Source organism: Tamandua tetradactyla, chromosome 7, assembly GCF_023851605.1.
Source record: "Tamandua tetradactyla isolate mTamTet1 chromosome 7, mTamTet1.pri, whole genome shotgun sequence".
Lineage (NCBI taxonomy): Eukaryota > Metazoa > Chordata > Mammalia > Pilosa > Myrmecophagidae > Tamandua > Tamandua tetradactyla.
This window is the reverse complement of record NC_135333.1, coordinates 155,147,910-155,165,713: the sequence shown is the minus strand read 5'-3', so window position 1 is coordinate 155,165,713 and position 17,804 is coordinate 155,147,910. Positions and strand designations below refer to the sequence as shown.

Genomic DNA, 17,804 nt, shown 5'->3' with positions numbered 1-17,804 from the left:
TTTTTTTCCTGATTGTACCGCTGACAGATTATGCATATACAGGCATATCTCGGAAATATTGTGGGTCTGGTTCCAGACCACAGAAATAAGGCAAATGCTGTGATAAAACAAATTTTGCAATAAAGAGAATCACAATTTCATTGGTGTCCTACTGCATATAAGTTATGTTTACATTATACTGTAGCCAATTAAGTATGCAAGAGCATTATGCCTTAAAAAACAATGTGCATACCTTAATTGAAATGTGACATAAACACAAAGTAAGCACATGCTGTTGGAAAGATGGCGCAGACTTATTCAACACAAGGTTGCCACAAACTCAATTTGTAAAATTGCAGTATCTGCAATGTGCAATCAAACAAGTATGCTTGTATTGTAAATATGGGTAGTATCCTTCTGAAAATTTCCCCTCCAATATTCATTTACTATTTGACCCATTTGTTGGCATTATGGTGAAAGAAGGGATGTAGAACTTGAAGGACTGGTTTCTTTATAGATTCAGGGAGTATCAAGTGACTGCCTTTATTCTCCCAAAAAGTCTGTTAGAATTAAAAATGCATCCTTCATCAAGGTAAAATTAATTTTTTGACAAAGGGACCTTGTCTTGCTTTACCTTCTGAATATATTGGATTAAAATTATGGATTGATGTTTCTAAGAAAGAAAATTTAGTGAGAACATCTAAAGGTGAATTTATTGTAGCTGTGTTTGTAAGAAAATATGCTACAGCAATTCCTTCATATTCCTGTTCTGTTTTTTTATTTTTTGGTGTGAACCTCAGTTTTCAAAAATGGTGACAGACCAAGGAAGTAAGGTGGCAGTAAGTCACTAACTAGTTGTCTGTTCTGTATGAAGAATCCAGTTAAAGAAACCCCTCTGTTTCCATAGCATTCCAAAATCATGGACAACCCTAAAAGCATGTTGGCTGTCAGTATAAATGCTCTCTGTATTTTGAGATGACAGTACATAAGCTCTAGTAAGAGCATACTACCTGCTTGTTGAGCCAAGGTAAGTTGGGGTAAGTTACATCGTTCAACTAATTTAAATTGTGTTGTGACTAAATAGCTAACTTGAAATTTTCAATTAATTCCTCAGATAAAGGACCTATCAACAAAGAGAATGAGGTCAGGGTTATGCAATAGCATTTCTTGTCAGTCAGCACAGGGATTTAATTGAGAGGTAATTAGTTCACAGTTATGAGAATCTCCCTCATCTGGCAGAGGCAATAGTGTGGCAGGATTGAGTACTGCATCTTTTTAGAATTAAATTGGAGGATGAGAGTGAAAAGATTTCATAGGAAGTCAATTGGCTGGAGGGTAGATGCTGAGTAAATTCAGAATTTAAGAGGCTTTGGACAGTATGAAGAATTCACAAATATACAACACTATCCAGTGTTATTTATGCAGATGCTTTAACTATTTTTGCATCCACAGCTACTGCTTTCAAACAGACCAGGTAAGCTTGAGCCACAGAATCTTTTTGTAAGCTATAACAGGGAGGCAACAGGTCTTGTTTTCCCTAATGTTTTTGTGTCGGTAAGCCAAGAGCCTATCCATTTCTTTCATGAATGAATAAATGGCTTAGAATAATTTGGTAGCCGCAAGACTGGAGGAGTTCATAAGGAGATCTTAAGTAGTTTCAAGCCCTGACTGTAAGATTCATCCCTACGTAAGGGTTCAGGTGTTTTGGCCTTTTTTTCATAAAGAGGTGACACCACAAAGAAAACTTTGGAACTCAGAGTTAGCAGTGACCTGCGGGTCTAAGGAATACCATAATGTCTTGTTGACAGGGGTTTAGGGAATTGCTGGATCATTTTTATTTGGGATGGGGTCTGACAGGTGAATTCCTCCAGCATTTAAATCATGTCCCAAGTAGTGAACTCTCTCCCAAGTAAGCTATAATTTTTCCTTAGAGACTTTATGTCTATTTTGAGCTAGATGTTGGAGTAAATAGATGGAATCTCTAGGAATTCTCTTTAATAGAGGAACATAGCAATAAATTGTCTACATATTACAATAGATTGGCGCCATTAGAGAATCTCAGAGTGCTCACATCCTGATGAAACACTTAAGAGAAATAAGAAGATGCCTGTCTAAAATATTGGGTCATAACTGTCCAAGAGTACTGCTGATTATTCCATGTGAAGGCAAATGCATAATGACTATCTGGGTCTACCAGAATGCTGAAGAAAGCAGAATATAAATCTACAATTGCAAACCTTTCAGAATCAAGGGTGCCTAAGATAATATAATATTTAAGTTTGGAAAATGAGGGGTGACTAATTTATCAATGCTTCTTAAATCTTTTACAAACCACCATCCAAAAACATTGGGTTTCTTTACAGTAAAATAGCAGTGTGACAAGGGCTAGTTCAGGGAATAATTAGTCCTTGAGAAACTAAATCTCTTAACTGTTGGGGTTAGGCTGGCAATGGCCTCCAGTTTAAACACATATTGAGGAAGCTTTGGTAAGGGTTTGATGTGTCTATATTTTTATAGGTTGGGCACTTTGGATTCTCCCTACATCAGTACTGGATATAGTCTGTAAAGATTCCAGTATAGCAGACAGGTCAAGGGTATCATAAGTAATTTACTCATTCTCAACATCTAATGAAATTTTCAAAGAGCATAAAGGTCTACCTCAGTATCTTTGGGAAATTCTAAAAAGACTTTTTCCTCTGGATAGAAGTGAATTATGCCTTCCATTTTTTTTTTATAGCAAATCTCTTCTGAGAAGATTTATGGGAGAAGACTCACGAAGCAAAAAAGGAAGTTTTTTTTATGCCCAGTAAAAGGGCATAAAGACATTTGGATTGGTTGGGATAAAAAACTTCCATTGGGCTTTACTGCTAGACCCCACTATCATAATTTGCTTTTGACTCTGAGATACCTGCTGTTTTAATAACTTGGACTTTAGAGTTGAAAGTATAGACAAGAAACTTACATGTCTCCCCATGCATTTTTAATTGAATTTCAGTGGTGCATTTAATGGGATTATGGAGAAGACCATTGAGATCCCCAAAACCCATCAACATTGATCAGGGTTTCCTTTACACCCTGCTAGAAAGTTTTTCCATTTTTCTGAAGACAATCTCTCTTCCAATGGCTGGGTTGATTACAAATTAAGCACCTGTTTCCAGGCCATTGCTTGGGCATTTGTTTTCTGGACTCGAAATTGTAATAGTCTGTCTAGGGCTGAGTCTTTGTAATTGTTTTAGTTTCAAAGACATAAATTTGGAAGTTTTCATTTTTTTCAAATTTATGTCTAAAATTCTTTCAGAATGTTCAGTGACAGTTGTAAGTTCAGCTAAATTTGTTGCCTCTCAAGCATTTTTTTTTGTTGTTGTTGTTGTTGTCTTTTTTATAAGTCCTTCTATTTCAAGGCATAGGCCATTTACAAATAGAGCCACTAATGCGGGCTGGATACCAGCAATTGTTTCTTTAAACTCTGAGTTTTAAAAAAAGTTTCTAATTGAATTTTAAAATCTGTTATAGAATCATCCTTTTTTTGCCTACGGTTTGAATGATTGGCCAATATGCTGGAAAAACTTTAAGAATATTTGGAAAACTTTAGGAATGGCTTTTAGTAAATGAGCTGTAATTTTTCCAATTATTTCATGCCCCTGGGCAGACAGTGCCATGGAGATTTGGGGGTTTTAAATATCTTCCTCAGGCTCTACCCAGTGTGCCTTGTATATCCATTTCTGAGCTTCCGATGGGACAACTAAAATGTGGGTAAATTGGTGAAGATCTGGCAGCCCCAGGTCTTGGGCTCCTATAGGATTTTAAACTTCTCAAAGAATTTTTGAAGATCTTCCACGGCTTGGGAAATTCCTTCACCATAGCTTGTAATTAAGCCATTGGCCATAGAGAGAAAGTTATTTATGGTGGTTCTCTGGTAACCTCAGGGGATCTAACTTTAAAAAGGCAACTGCTTCCCTTTCCAATATGAAAAAGCCAGAATGGGCACAGTCTAGAGACCTCCAAAGACGGGGAGGAAGGTCAAAGTAGGAGGAGGAGTTATAACAGAAGATAAGATTTAGCGAATGCGTATGACAGCTAAGCATTGGATCCTGAACAATGGGTTCAGGATGTGGAGAGCGTCTAGGGATATTTATTCTCCTTTCTTTATGCTTCCATGTAGGGGATCTTCAGCTGGAGAAACACTCCAGGCCTCTCCCCCTACTCATTACTTCTCATGCAGAGAGTTAATAATGAGTCTCGGAGTAGTAATCAAGTATTCTTGGCTCAGTCTTTTCTGGTTTCTCTGTAGTAGGAGCCCTCCTGTATGATTCTTGTGTTCTGGTCCATTCTCTGCCATGCTATAAGAAATCTTTAAGGCCTTTTCTCCAATTAACTTTATCAACAATAAAGATAATCATTTAATCTATTAAAAAGAAGGCAGCTGCTTACCTATCTTATCCAGAAAGTAAAGTAACTCTATTGGTGTGTCAATGGAGAGGGATATTCAGGCAAAGACAAAGAGGGACAGCTGGAATAAGAGAGGTAGGCGCTGAATGCTTGTTAGCATCAAGCAATAAGGGTTTGAGTCTTTAATTTCTTACTGGTGTTTTATAAAGAGTTTTCAAGGAAGCTATTTTGGAGTCTTGAAGATTTTTTTGATGGTTCAACATACCAGTTGAAATAGGCATCCCATTCCATTCTGCCTTATTCGAAAACCTGCTTTCTCAAGTGGACTTCGAAGGTGAGTCAACTTTTCAGCTGAAAAGTTCCCATAAGGACCATTGTAATTTAAGTTATCCTTAGTGATTTTCTGACATTTAGTTAAGTAGGTGCAACTATATCCCCCATAAAACATTCTGGGATGCAGGGTAGGGAGGAGGGTGGGGAGGAGGGAGCAAAGGACTTAAAATTTAAGGATCACATAACCAGCAACAAAATGCTGCAAAAGGGCAGGCAACGGTGACTCAGTGGCAGAGTTCTCGCCTGCCATTCCAGTCACCAAGAGGTAGAAAGGAATTCTGCTGAACAAAGAGAGAGATGAGATTTTATAGACAGGGCAAGGGATTACCTTGGGAGGAAATTTTCATTGGTTAATACAGACTACATTTCCTAAAATGGTTAGCACAGTCAGTTGCTTAGCAACAAAAAACTTATCTGACCTAATAGTAGGGAGTTGGCAATAGCCTATTGGCTGAATTAAATTCTGTTTCCTGGAAAAGCCAGGCATTTACAGGGATTGAACCCTACTTAGATTTTGGTTTTGCTGACATGGAACTTAGCACAGGGTACCTCCAGTTGAGCCTACTGGATCTTGTCTATCAATACATGCAATGGATTCTACTCAACAACATAAAGAAACAAACTATGAAATCCAAACAAAAGAGATGGCTCTCAAAGCCTTGTTCTAAGTGAAAGATGACAGACCCAAATACTACCTACTGCTTACTTATACTACATACTGTTTGATTATATTTGTATAAAACTTTCGAAAAGGCAAAGCGATAGTTATATCAAGCAGATCAATGGTTGTCAGTGACTAGGGTTAGAGAGGAAAGCTACTGCAACGAGCATGAAGTAGCTTCTGGTAGTGATGGAGAGGTTCTATATCTTGATTGTGGGAGTAATTACATGAATGACTTACCTCTGAACTTTGTGTTTATATTGAACTTAATCCATGTTTGAATGCATCCAGAGACATAGAATAATATGATACATATTGTTGATCTTGTTTACTTGAAAAAATTGCTGTGTTTATAAATAAAATGCAAATTTATTTTTCAGCAGATGGCAGGGGATTTTTATATATCACTGAAATAATATGTATGTGTATATATATGTATATATTTGCATATATATGTGTGTAATGTATATAAATGAATATTTAAAATTTGGGAAATTTGAAAAAGCAAAAGTAAGACAAAAATTACTGACAATTTTCTACTTCACAGAGATAACAGCTGTTAATATCTTATATATTATTTCCAAATTGTGTATTTTGCTAGCATTGCTATCTTGAAACAACATAGCTAAGTCTGCTCAAACATAGAATTCTTGTTTTTAAATAGAATTTTAGAAGCATAATTACTAAGTCAATTTTATTGATAAGATCTGTCAAATAGGATTTATATATATTGTGTCAGTTTATGATTGTGTAGGATAAGATTCTAATACTTTGCAATTTTCAAAATCCAAATAAAAATCTTTTACAACTAGAATGTAGTTTTACTATAGAATGATTCCTAACTAATATACTATCACTTACAATGTGTTGGTTCAAATTTAATAAGCTTTTTCTCATTGAAAAAGAAATGTTATAAATGGTGGGTCTATAAATACATTTTTTATTTGGAAACATAACTTAGAAAGCTGCCCTGTTCTAGAAGTGGCAACACAAATCAATAGAAAATGAATAAGCATGATTTTAATATAAAATATCAATTTTTACTAAGACCCAGTTCTCATTTCTGGGTTCAGAGGAGTTATACTCCCCATAGTCTTAATGTTAGGAATGGACATGTGACAAGCAGTAATGGCCTCTGTACCTGGAACAGAAGACAATCAGCTTCCATTTGGAAAAATACATATTCCACTACCTGTATACAAGATACAAATATAATTCCAGGTATATTAAAAACCTATCCGTGAAAAAAAAAGTCAGGAAAAAAGAAAGGAGGATGACCGTATGACATCAAGATAGGAAAGGATTTTTTATACCCAACACACACACATACAAAAAAAAACAATCCATGAAAATAAATTTCGTATCAGGAACACTGCCAAAATCACATTAAAAAGAAATAGAATTAACACTTGGGGAGGACATTTGGATATTTGAAACATTAGCAAAATATTAGTATAACTGTATGCATTTTTGTATACAAATATTAAGAACTCCTACAAAACAATAAGAAAAATGAAAATAACCCTAAGAAGAACATAGCAAAACAAAATAGATAGTAATACTTATAAAACTTCTTTTTCAGAATTGTTTCATTTTCTACTTTTATGAAGCCTTTCTCTCAATTCTTATCATTCTTTGCTTTAATGTATAAGGATCCATAAATCCCTTCTTGGCTAATTCATTAAAGAAATATTGTATTCTAGCCATATCCTAGGCATTTAGGGTGTCTGGAAGCTTTTCATGCTACTGTAAATATTCCCTCTTAAAATTGAACCCAGGGATACCCATTACATAAATCCAGAGGGCACCATTTCTACCTATCATTGTAATTGATTTCAGAAAAAGTCTGATTTAATTAGTCTATTGACAATTCCAGATATATATTTATGCTTTAAAAAGAATGATTGATAATATAAAGTGAATCCTGTGACTTGAGAATATGATAGAATTTAGAAGAGTGAAATAGAAAAATTGCATAGGCCTCCACTAATCTTGCTGGCTCATTTTGCTTTTTTGTTGTCCATGAATCATTCCAAGGAACTAGCCTGTTAGTAGATCAGGCAAGACAATATGCATATGCCATTTTAGGACTTAACACTGATCTGACCAGAATCATTGCGTGAAGAAACAAAGCAGCTGTGACCAAGATGCTTTCAAATACGTTTGAATTCACCCCCCAAACCTAAACTTTTTTTGCAACTGTTCCTTAATCCTCCCAGATTCCCTCCCTGTAACTCTTTTCAGTGCTGCTTAATCTGAACCTAACATATGCCCTTATTTCTGGTTTCTTTCATTTTCATTACATTATAATAAGAGGAGGAAAATGTTGCTTTAATGCTACATCTCACTGATGGCAGTTAACACAAGTCTGTTTTTCTATTGTATTTTTTCTTTCTTTTTTTTAAAATCAAATGCCTGTTTTCCTTAATTTATCGTTAGTAATCTTCACTTGCTCAGAAATAACTGAGACCAGCTTGTCATTTGTCTTACTCCGCATCAGTGTAAACCACTGCATTGACCTAATGGTAATAGAGTAATAATCTGTGCCAACCTTATATGTGAAACGGATAACAGCTTAAACATTTGAAGGATGAAATTTTATAAGGGCACAGCTTTTAATATACATGATTAAGAAATGTTGGCATGCAAAATAACTAATTCTATGTCTCTTTTCCACAGGAGAGGATGTTTAAATTTCATCAAATGAAACATATTTTTGAAATACTAGATAAAATGAGATGCCTTCGAAAACGTTCTACAGTGTCATTCTTAGGTATTCTGGTCATTTTCCTTCTATTTATGAACTTGTACATTGAAGATAGCTATGTTCTGGTAAGTTTTGAAGGCTCGTTATTTTTGTTCAAAATAAGACCTAAGTCAAAATACACCGGGTCCAGTTGTAAACTAACCTTAATCCTAGGCTATTGGGCTAGCCTTAGTTTGAACAAAATTATAACACATACTTTATATCTACTTTTGGTATTAGTCATATATTACCAGCATTACAACTGTTTTGATTGATCTTCCAAAATTTTCTTTAAATCCATACATTTTGCGTTTCAAATATTCATACCGAATTACAAATGTTAGTCATCAATTAATATTAGGCAAAGCCATTAAGATTTTCTGTCTTTAATTTGAAATACATAGATTTATTTTGATAGATAGATTTATTAACTTAATTTGATAGATGTATTTATTTAATTGATAATTTTGAGATTAATTCGAATTAATTAAATTAATTTGAAATAGATTTTCTTTAAAAGTATTTTCTTTAAAACTGTATACTTTTACTTATCCTCACCAAAATTTTCAACATTCTGTTATCTCATTAATGATACTAATTAATAGCATTTCTTTACAGAAGGGAATTATGTTATATCACAAAGTGTGGCACTTTGTTTGAGTTTTGAATAGTCCTAAATGGTCACCATGTTAGATATTCATATTCAGTGGAAAGATCTCAAGAGCCTAGCAGTTAAGAATAGGTAATAAGAACGATTCAATAATGAAATATGAATGAAGTTTTAAGTGAAATATAGCATGATGTATACAAACTTAGCTGGCTAATTGTGAGAAATTCCTTAGTTTCTCTTCTTTTTTTGGAATTACAGCATTTCATGCCTGCTGAGAATAATATAGGCATATTATTTATTCCTTGTTACTATTACAATTCAGTCTTACCTGGATAAATCTTAAACTTCATGTTATCATTTCTGTTCACATATTTTAAAAAACTAAAACCTTTAGACTTACAAGGGACTTTAAAGTACTTCCCAAAATGCATGCCGAAAATTTCAGTTACTATCTTAGCAATAGTGAATGTAACAATAAACAGAAAGAGCATTCTCCAATGTCATGTTCTATTTTATTACTTGAACATGACTTGACTATCACCTATTTATCAGATGCTATTCCATATCCAAGTGACAACCATATGATTTAAATTGGACCCTCCTAGGAGTCTTCTGTAATGAATCCTCCTTCCATTAGCTCTGTTCTATGATGCTGTGGTTGTGCCAGATTCCTAGATCTTAGCTCTGCCTGGGTATTTTACCTTAAAATGTAGGTATGTATCTTGTAGACCCTTCATGCTACAATCAGCAGTCAATTCACAATGGTTGAAATCAGCATAGATTGACAACACTGAACAAGGCATAATTTGGGCATGTATAGCAAACTGGAGCAACAGGCTAATGGTGGACATTTCAGAGTTTTTTTTTTTTTAACTTGATTATTAGTTGTATGAGCCTTAAGGACAATAGAGCAAGGTCCAGGTGATCTAGTTTTTTTTTTTTTTTTTTTTAATAGAATTTGGTAGACTTAAAGATGATAATTGGAGGAGCTCTTGATTAATGATTTATTATTTTTATGCAAATTTATTTATTGCCACTGTGTCTACTCATAAATGTTATATCAAATCTTGTAAAAAGAAAACACATGGTATAAGTAGATGTTTGTTGTATTCAATTATTTTCTGCATTTAGGAGGCACTTTCAAGGGCAATTTCAGACTTTCACTTTCAACAGACCCAAGGCCACTTTATGCCACAAATACCTATATATCTTTCTTGAATTGAACACTTTCAAATTCACTGTGATATATGTGTAAGAAGTAGAGACTATACCCATAAGAAAATCAAATATTATTGCACTGTATTGTCAGTTTTTACACAAGTCTATCTAATTATGTTTAGTCACCTAGCGTAAAAAATATGCAGAAAAAGGAATACCTGTTAGGTTTAAAAAACGAAGTAGTTTTAAGTACTATTATAAAGTTAAAAAGTTAGTAAAAATAAATGTTACATAAAAACATGACAGTATTTTATTACTATTTAAATGTTCACTACTTATTAGAAGATGTTTTCTAATTAAAATTGCATTTTTGGCTGAATTTTATCACACGGCTTAACATGTATAAAGGTTTGACACATTCCATAAATCATTATTATTAAATTTCATTAAAATGGTTCTCCTAAAAATATAAAATATTCATGCAAAACTGACCCCTTTTGACCATAGAATGGAGTTTCTCTTTAACACATCTCCCTTTTCAACCTTTTTTTCTCTGTGTTTCATTTCTCATAAACTTATCTGACATGATTTTCCTTCTCACTTCCAGAATCCCAGTGAAATTATACTTAAAATTCAAATGAAGAGTTAGGAGTAACAAAACCTCTGCAGTTACTTAGCTCATTCTACTCTGCTTTCTTTGCTTTAAAATCCATTTGTGGCCTGAAATCTTGGGCATTTTAACAGGTTTAATGTACTTGTCTATGTACTAGAGATATATGTGCCTTTCAGTGGAAAAGGAAGCCAAGCTCAGTGTATGAGACAAATACCATTACAAGACAGACTAAATAGAAACGACGCTGCATGCCCAATCAACTTAGCCTCTTGGCTGCGAGCATCTTCAAAGCAGCCACCAGGGTATTTATTTAGAGTGTAGCTCGGCCATTGAATCACATTCCCATCCAGAAAATGATTGTCATAAAGCTTTGTCTTATTACTGAGAAATACACCATGGCAGAGTACCTACAGAATGAAGGTGTCCAGGGAAAGCCTGGCTGTTCAGGCACCAGCATCTGGAAAGCAGCCAACAAGACTGACTCAGGTGAAAGCAGCATTATTTATTTATGCTGAAAAGTGTAAAGAAGTTTGTTCTTAAGAATTTAATAAAGTGCTACCATATAAGTTCCATTTCATTTTATATTCTGTTACATCTTTCAATCAGGATGAATGGACTCCATCTTATCACAGTAAAGGTCTGGTTTTCACATGTTCAGGATAGGATTCTTAAAGAAATATTCGATATCCTGCACTTCTCTAAAATGTACTATCACCTAAGAAGAGGACGGTAAAATGAATTCAGTATCATCATACTATGTTTTTTATATTTCCATACCCTATCATTATGAACACCATCACATTACTGTTAAAGTAGTTCATGCTAAACTTTGAGTCCCCAAATGATTTTTTACTATCCTAAATTTGCTTATTGTAAATTTTTAGTGTTGTTTTATAGGTTTGCAGACAGACACAGATGCAAATATTTACATGTAAAAATCATCAAAATACAGTGGACATTCAAGTAATATATTTATAAGAAATTTAGCATCTCAGTTTAATTTCAGGTATTTTGCAAGACTACAGCTCACAGATGCTGTAAATACACTATGAACCTTCTAAAATACTATACACTATAAAACCTTCTCAAATACGAAAGTATTTATTTCATTTTCCAAATTAGCAAGACAATATAATATGTAGAAATGCAGTACTAAAGACTCAAAAGTAAGCACATAAACATAATTGAATGGTCAGAGAAGATGTTCAGAAATGAATCATGATTCAGCAGGGACCAGTGAAAATTCTTGTAAATCCCCAGTCATGTTCTCACTAATCTGAATTAATTTTTATTCTAAGAAACTTCCAATCTGGTCACAGACTTAAAATTTTTAGCTGTTCATTTTTTCCCTAGTCATTGGAGTTCGATGTAAAGTATTGAATGCACCAATATTCATATCTGAATCCTTTCTAAACTTTCAGAATATGGGTCTAATTAATGTTTTATTGGCCACAGCCAAATAATATCAGAACTGGAGTTTTTAAACCTTTCACTTTCTCCATAGTCTTGATGGCTTCCATATGCTTAACAATCTATACCCAATAGTATAAATAGATGTGTCACCACACAATTGAATACACACTTTACAAAAAAATAAACACTTCTTTCTAATTAGATTGCACAAAACATTATTTTACCACTGTTTGTAAACTATATACACTAACCTAATAATGCACCATTTTGCTAATAACACATAAATAATAATGGCTTGGTCAAATTATTATTATTAGGTCATCAGAATCTACCACCAAACTTGTATCAAAGAAAGAACCATATTAATGATTAACAAAGAGTATATTTTAACCTAAATGTGAATGTTTATTATAAATCTTCCTCTTCTGGAAGAGGTATTTAATGACATAATTCCATTATATATAAGGGATCTTAATATAAGAGGAGCAGATTTCATTTTTCAACAGAGTAACACACATATCTTTTCACAGGAAAGATGAGTGAAAGGACTAAGCATATTTCTTTGACTTGGGGACACTTGAAAAAAGTACATTTCACAAGAGCCAGGACTAGCCATGTTCTGTGGGCTTTGATTCAGTGACCATATAAGTGGCTGATTAAAACTTCATGATTAATAAATTATTCAAAATCCAAGTGTCATGTCCACTATTACATTTCCTAATCATCCCTAAAATTTCACATTCAACCAAAGTAATGTATGATATTTTATCTGTCAGTTCTTGGGGAAGAATTAGTAGCTTAATATGACACAAGTATAGGAGATTTGGTGTGAACTAGCCTTAGCTGAAACTATAAAGCAGATTACTGTCAAATTAGAAGGTCCTTCAGTTATGGTTAAAAATTAGAAATTTAACAGGGAGGCATTTTAATCAATAGGTTGCCATTATTAGAGTATGCTGTAGAAAAGCAAATGTGATTACTGTATAAAGAGTGGGATCGAGGAGAGAGATCTTGAAGCAGAGACTCTAAGTCAGATACTAAATGAGACATGATGATCTGTAGCTTAGGTCTCCAGTAATTGAAGTTAATGTAACACTCTGTAAAATATCCACCCATATTCATTGCTTAATGAGAAACTCTGTTTAACGCATGATCATCTATATTTATTTATTTTCTCTGCCTCTTTTTGTCATTCAGGAAGGAGACAAACAACTTATAAGGGAAACATCTACACATCAACTGAATTCGGAACGCTATGTGCATACTTTCAAAGATTTATCTAATTTCTCAGGAGCCATAAATGTCACCTACCGCTACCTAGCTGCCACCCCTTTGCAAAGAAAGCGTAAGTATCCTTACTGTTTTAAATAAAGAATACATACAATATTTTGTTTTAAAATAATGATAACTTGTTTCATTTGCATAGCAATGAAACTTTAAGGGCTTTATTAATATAAAGCATTATTTGGTAAAGATTTCAATAGTTCTTCCAATTTCTCATTGACTCAATTCCTTTAATAAAATAATTAAAGTTCATATTTATAATGTGAACTCTTAAGCCATTTGCCATAGAACCAGGTAGAAAAACTAGGAAAAATCTATATATTTAAACTTTTAAATGTTAGTTTTCAAAAATAAACATTTCCATATTGATAAGTATTCAAATTCTAATTTTCAAACTCCGGTTTGAGTTTATGACTTGCCACCAGTTTTGAGTTAGTGAAAGTTACTTTGGATAAATATAGCTTGTTTCAGAACCAAGAAATAATGTACTACACATTTCATGGGTTACAGGACGCCATAGACTCTAAAAAACATGATCATGTAACTCACTGCTAAGAAAGTATAAACATGACCAATTTTGATTGTAAGCTGCCACCTATTGTAATATGCAACCTTATTTTTAAATGTTTTAGTATGGAAAATATGAATCTGAGAATCAGTGGAATAAAATGTTATCATAAACAAATGTATAGACTCTTTGATAGATTGTGTGCAGACCACAAAAATTTAGTTCCCTATTTAGAAGAGTTTTATACGAAGTCAGTTTGTGGTCACAAGGTTGAAGAAATTGTAATTGAAGTAAATTTAGGTTTCTTCAGATCCATCTTCCTTTCATCACATTATTTCAAATTTCTTGAGCTATTAAGTTTCCTTCTAATTGCCTAATACTGCACTATTATTTCATCTCCATCTATTACACCACTTGTGCTTAAATGTCACTAAATTTTTTCACGATAACTTTACTAATGTCTATTGGCATACATACTGACTGCTTTATACTAAAGAGGCAATATAACAGACCAAGATTCCTGTTTTGTCACCATATCATTACTAGATGTGGCACTTTGCTTTCCTCACTATGACTTTGTTTCCTCATCTATGAAACAGGAATGATGATAATAGTAAACTTATCTCAAAAGCCTGTTAGGAATATTCCAATGTATATTGCATGTAAAGTACATAGATTTCTGCCTCTTATATAAAGGCATTGTGTAAGTGTTGGTTATAGAGTACTAACGATTCTGCTGGCTTAATGTTTGATGATTCCTGATAATATATTAATGTTTCAATATAAGTCAAGGTCTTAAGTTCAGATATTTAAACACAATTTACAAATCTCAACCTATCTGACAGAGTAGTAAGAGAAACATTCTTTTTCAGTTTCCAGCAAAGTATATCGTACAGGTGTCTATATTGAAACTCTGATCTTGGTGAATGATAAAATTTCTATGTTTTCCAAATAGTTCAGGAATTTTGTTTAGATTTGAGACATGGTGAAAATGAGAGCTTTAAAAATGAACATATTTCAATTAAAATATCCAACTAATATTTCTCAAAGAAAAACGGTCATTTCTCAGGTTATATATTATTATTCCCCAAAAATATTTAATTTCTAATTTTAAGTTGTACATGTCTGAAAAAAAATTTCTCTAGATAAAGATACTACAAAGTGTTTGTCAAGGGTGGGCCACGGTGGCTCAGCAGGCAGAGTTCTCACCTTCCATGCTGGAAACCTTGCTTCGATTCCAGATGCCTGCCCATGCGGAAAAAAAAGTTTTGTCAAACCAAAGATAATAGTAACAGTCGTATCTTGGAAAAATGTACCCAAAATTTGAGCAATAATACAGTTTTTCAAAAATAGCTTCTAGTATTTTTTACTTCATATTTAAAATACTAGATAAATTTAATATTAAAATTGTGAAGTCCAATTAGGACTTCTATTGGCTCAAGAAAATGACACCTATCAAAGAAAAATGAAAACAGGACATTTTCTATGAAAAATTGAAAGATGATTAAAATAGCATTACCCATAATTTTCTTTTTTATCATTTGAGCCCCGTTTGTCAGCGTCGGCCTTAACTCTCCTTCCCTTCTCCTTTTGCAGGTTAAAAAATATATAATATCTAAACTTCTATCTTCTCTAATGGATAAGAACATTAGAACATCATGCTTAATTAGGACAGTAAGCTGCGGAATGTTTTAAACCATTTTTTAAATTTCAGAAACAAATGTTTACAGTGATAGGGGCCATGCATCATTATACTAATAGGCAATTTATCTTCTACAGAAAATATCAGTTAGATATACAGTACTATAATGTTCATATATTCAGCTCAGTAAGTTAATCACAAAATGTTCTATACATAATCATTCACTAGTTGTGCTTCATGTAGGAACAGACCTGATTAAGTGTTCTTTTCTTTCATTTCTTTTCCAGTGTTATTCAAAATGTACTTCAGTTTTTAATATGTCTTCCTTCTGAATTGCTTTTCTCAGGGTATCTTACAATTGGACTCTCATCAGTGAAAAGAAAGAAAGGAAACTACTTACTGGAGACAATCAAGTCCATTTTTGAGCAATCCAGCTATGAGGAGCTGAAGGAAATGTCAGTGGTGGTTCACCTGGCAGATTTTAATTCCTCCTGGCGTGAGGTGATGGTCCAGGACATTACACAGAAATTTGCCCACCACATTATCGCTGGAAGGTTAATAGTTATACATGCTCCTGAGGAATATTACCCGATCCTGGATGGCCTTAAAAGAAATTATAATGATCCAGAAGATAGAGTCAAATTTCGTTCCAAGCAAAACGTAGATTATGCTTTTCTGCTTAATTTTTGTGCCAATACTTCAGACTATTATGTAATGCTTGAAGATGACGTCCGATGTTCAAAAAATTTCTTAACTGCTATCAAGAAAGTCATTACATCCCTAAAAGGAACTTACTGGGTAACTCTGGAGTTCTCTAAGCTTGGCTACATTGGAAAGCTCTATCACTCTCATGATCTCCCACGATTGGCACATTTTTTATTAATGTTTTATCAAGAAATGCCTTGTGATTGGCTATTGACTCATTTCCGAGGTTTGCTGGCTCAGAAAAATGTGATACGTTTTAAACCCTCTCTCTTTCAGCACATGGGTTATTATTCATCATATAAAGGGACAGAGAACAAGTTGAAGGATGACGATTTTGAAGAGGAGTCATTTGACATTCCTGATAATCCCCCAGCCAGTCTTTATACCAACATGAATGTATTTGAAAATTATGTAGCAAGCAAAGCTTATAGTAGCATTGATGAGTACTTTTGGGGAAAACCTCCTTCTCAAGGAGATGTTTTTGTGATTGAGTTTGAAAATCCAATTATAATCAGCAAAATTAAAGTGACTACTGGAACGGAAGATCGGCAAAATGACATTTTGCATCATGGAGCACTAGATGTTGGGGAAAAAGTTATGCCCAGAAAAAAAGGGATGCACTGTACTACTTACTTAAGACTAGGGGAATTCAAAAATGGAAACTTTGAAATGTCAGACGTAAATCAGAAAGTTCCATTTGATATTCACTGTATGAGGATATATGTTACCAAAACACAAAAAGAGTGGTTGATAATTAGGAGTATTAGCATTTGGACTCCTTAACTCATTCAATCAATATATCCAGTTACCGAAGCAGGTCTTCCTGTTTCCTTTTTTGCTACCTTCCTTTTTTGTTATCTTTTGCCTTTTGGAGGGAAAGCAATGGACAGAACACATCAAAGGAAAAGATGAGCATCTTGGCCGTTTCGATTTACATATTGTCAGTATGATTTTACTCAAATACACATTTTAATAAACATTTGTATTTATTTTAACCCTGAAGTTGGATATCATCCCATAGTTAATGCTGCTTTATAATTTTTTAATATTATCGTGTTAGTTTGAAATTTTCAACTGCATTCCAAAAGAGTGACATGACAGATTTAAATAGAACATTTATTTGATTGGATAGTGATTCTTGAACAATAGTCATCATATAGCTTTTATTAAGTATCTGCGTGAAGACGTAGTTGATTAGAATGATAATTTGTTTTATTTTTCCTTGTAAAATTAGTTGCATTGACTTCTGCACAACTACAATAATACCTCCTCGTAGAAGTGATGTTTTTGCAATATGATTTTGGGTGTGGTTGGGCTATAGAAGGAGAGAAAAGACTTAAAACTATCCCCTCCCCTCATTATTTATATGAAAGGGGACACTGTTCATTGTTCAAAAATATTTAATTGAGCACCTATTGTTAATAATTTTTCTGCAGGAAACAAGTCTTTTTCTAATTCCCCTTTTGCAAAAAAAATAATAAAGTTAAGCTCAATATTTTCAGGTTATATTGGGTATATACATTTAAAAGAAGAAATTAGAGAAAGCCTATAATCAGTTAATCTTGCATTTACAATATATTCAGAATTTTTTGCAATTGATTTCATATATTTTGTATTAAAATTCATGTGGCCGAACGCATTGTGAATAATCATATACCTTTTTGGAGTTAAAATGGACAGCTTATCTTAAAAAAGAAAAAGTAAGAACTACAGAAATTAGTTGACTTTTCTAGACTCAAAGAGTTATTTTACAGAAGAGCCAG

The 17,804-nt window shown here is 33.4% G+C and overlaps 1 protein-coding gene across 1 annotated transcript; it reads left to right on the top strand.

Moving 5' to 3' along the window:
• The first annotated feature begins 8,045 nt into the window (after positions 1–8,045).
• On the top strand, positions 8,046–17,013 carry MGAT4C (MGAT4 family member C). Its single transcript, XM_077168150.1, has 3 exons — positions 8,046–8,194; positions 13,100–13,247; positions 15,683–17,013. The coding sequence occupies exons 1-3, from the start codon at positions 8,048–8,050 to the stop codon at positions 16,822–16,824; spliced, it is 1,437 nt and encodes a 478-aa protein (XP_077024265.1). The 5' UTR covers positions 8,046–8,047; the 3' UTR covers positions 16,825–17,013.
• The last annotated feature ends 791 nt before the right edge of the window (positions 17,014–17,804 follow it).

Bases quoted from the DNA above. Each gene is read 5' to 3' on its own strand.
- MGAT4C (XM_077168150.1), top strand. From the start codon at position 8,048: ATGTTTAAATTTCATCAAATGAAACATATTTTTGAAATACTAGATAAA. The intron at 8,195-13,099 runs GTAAGTTTTGAA...TTTGTCATTCAG, and splicing joins TTGAAGATAGCTATGTTCTG to GAAGGAGACAAACAACTTAT. The intron at 13,248-15,682 runs GTAAGTATCCTT...TGCTTTTCTCAG, and splicing joins CACCCCTTTGCAAAGAAAGC to GGTATCTTACAATTGGACTC.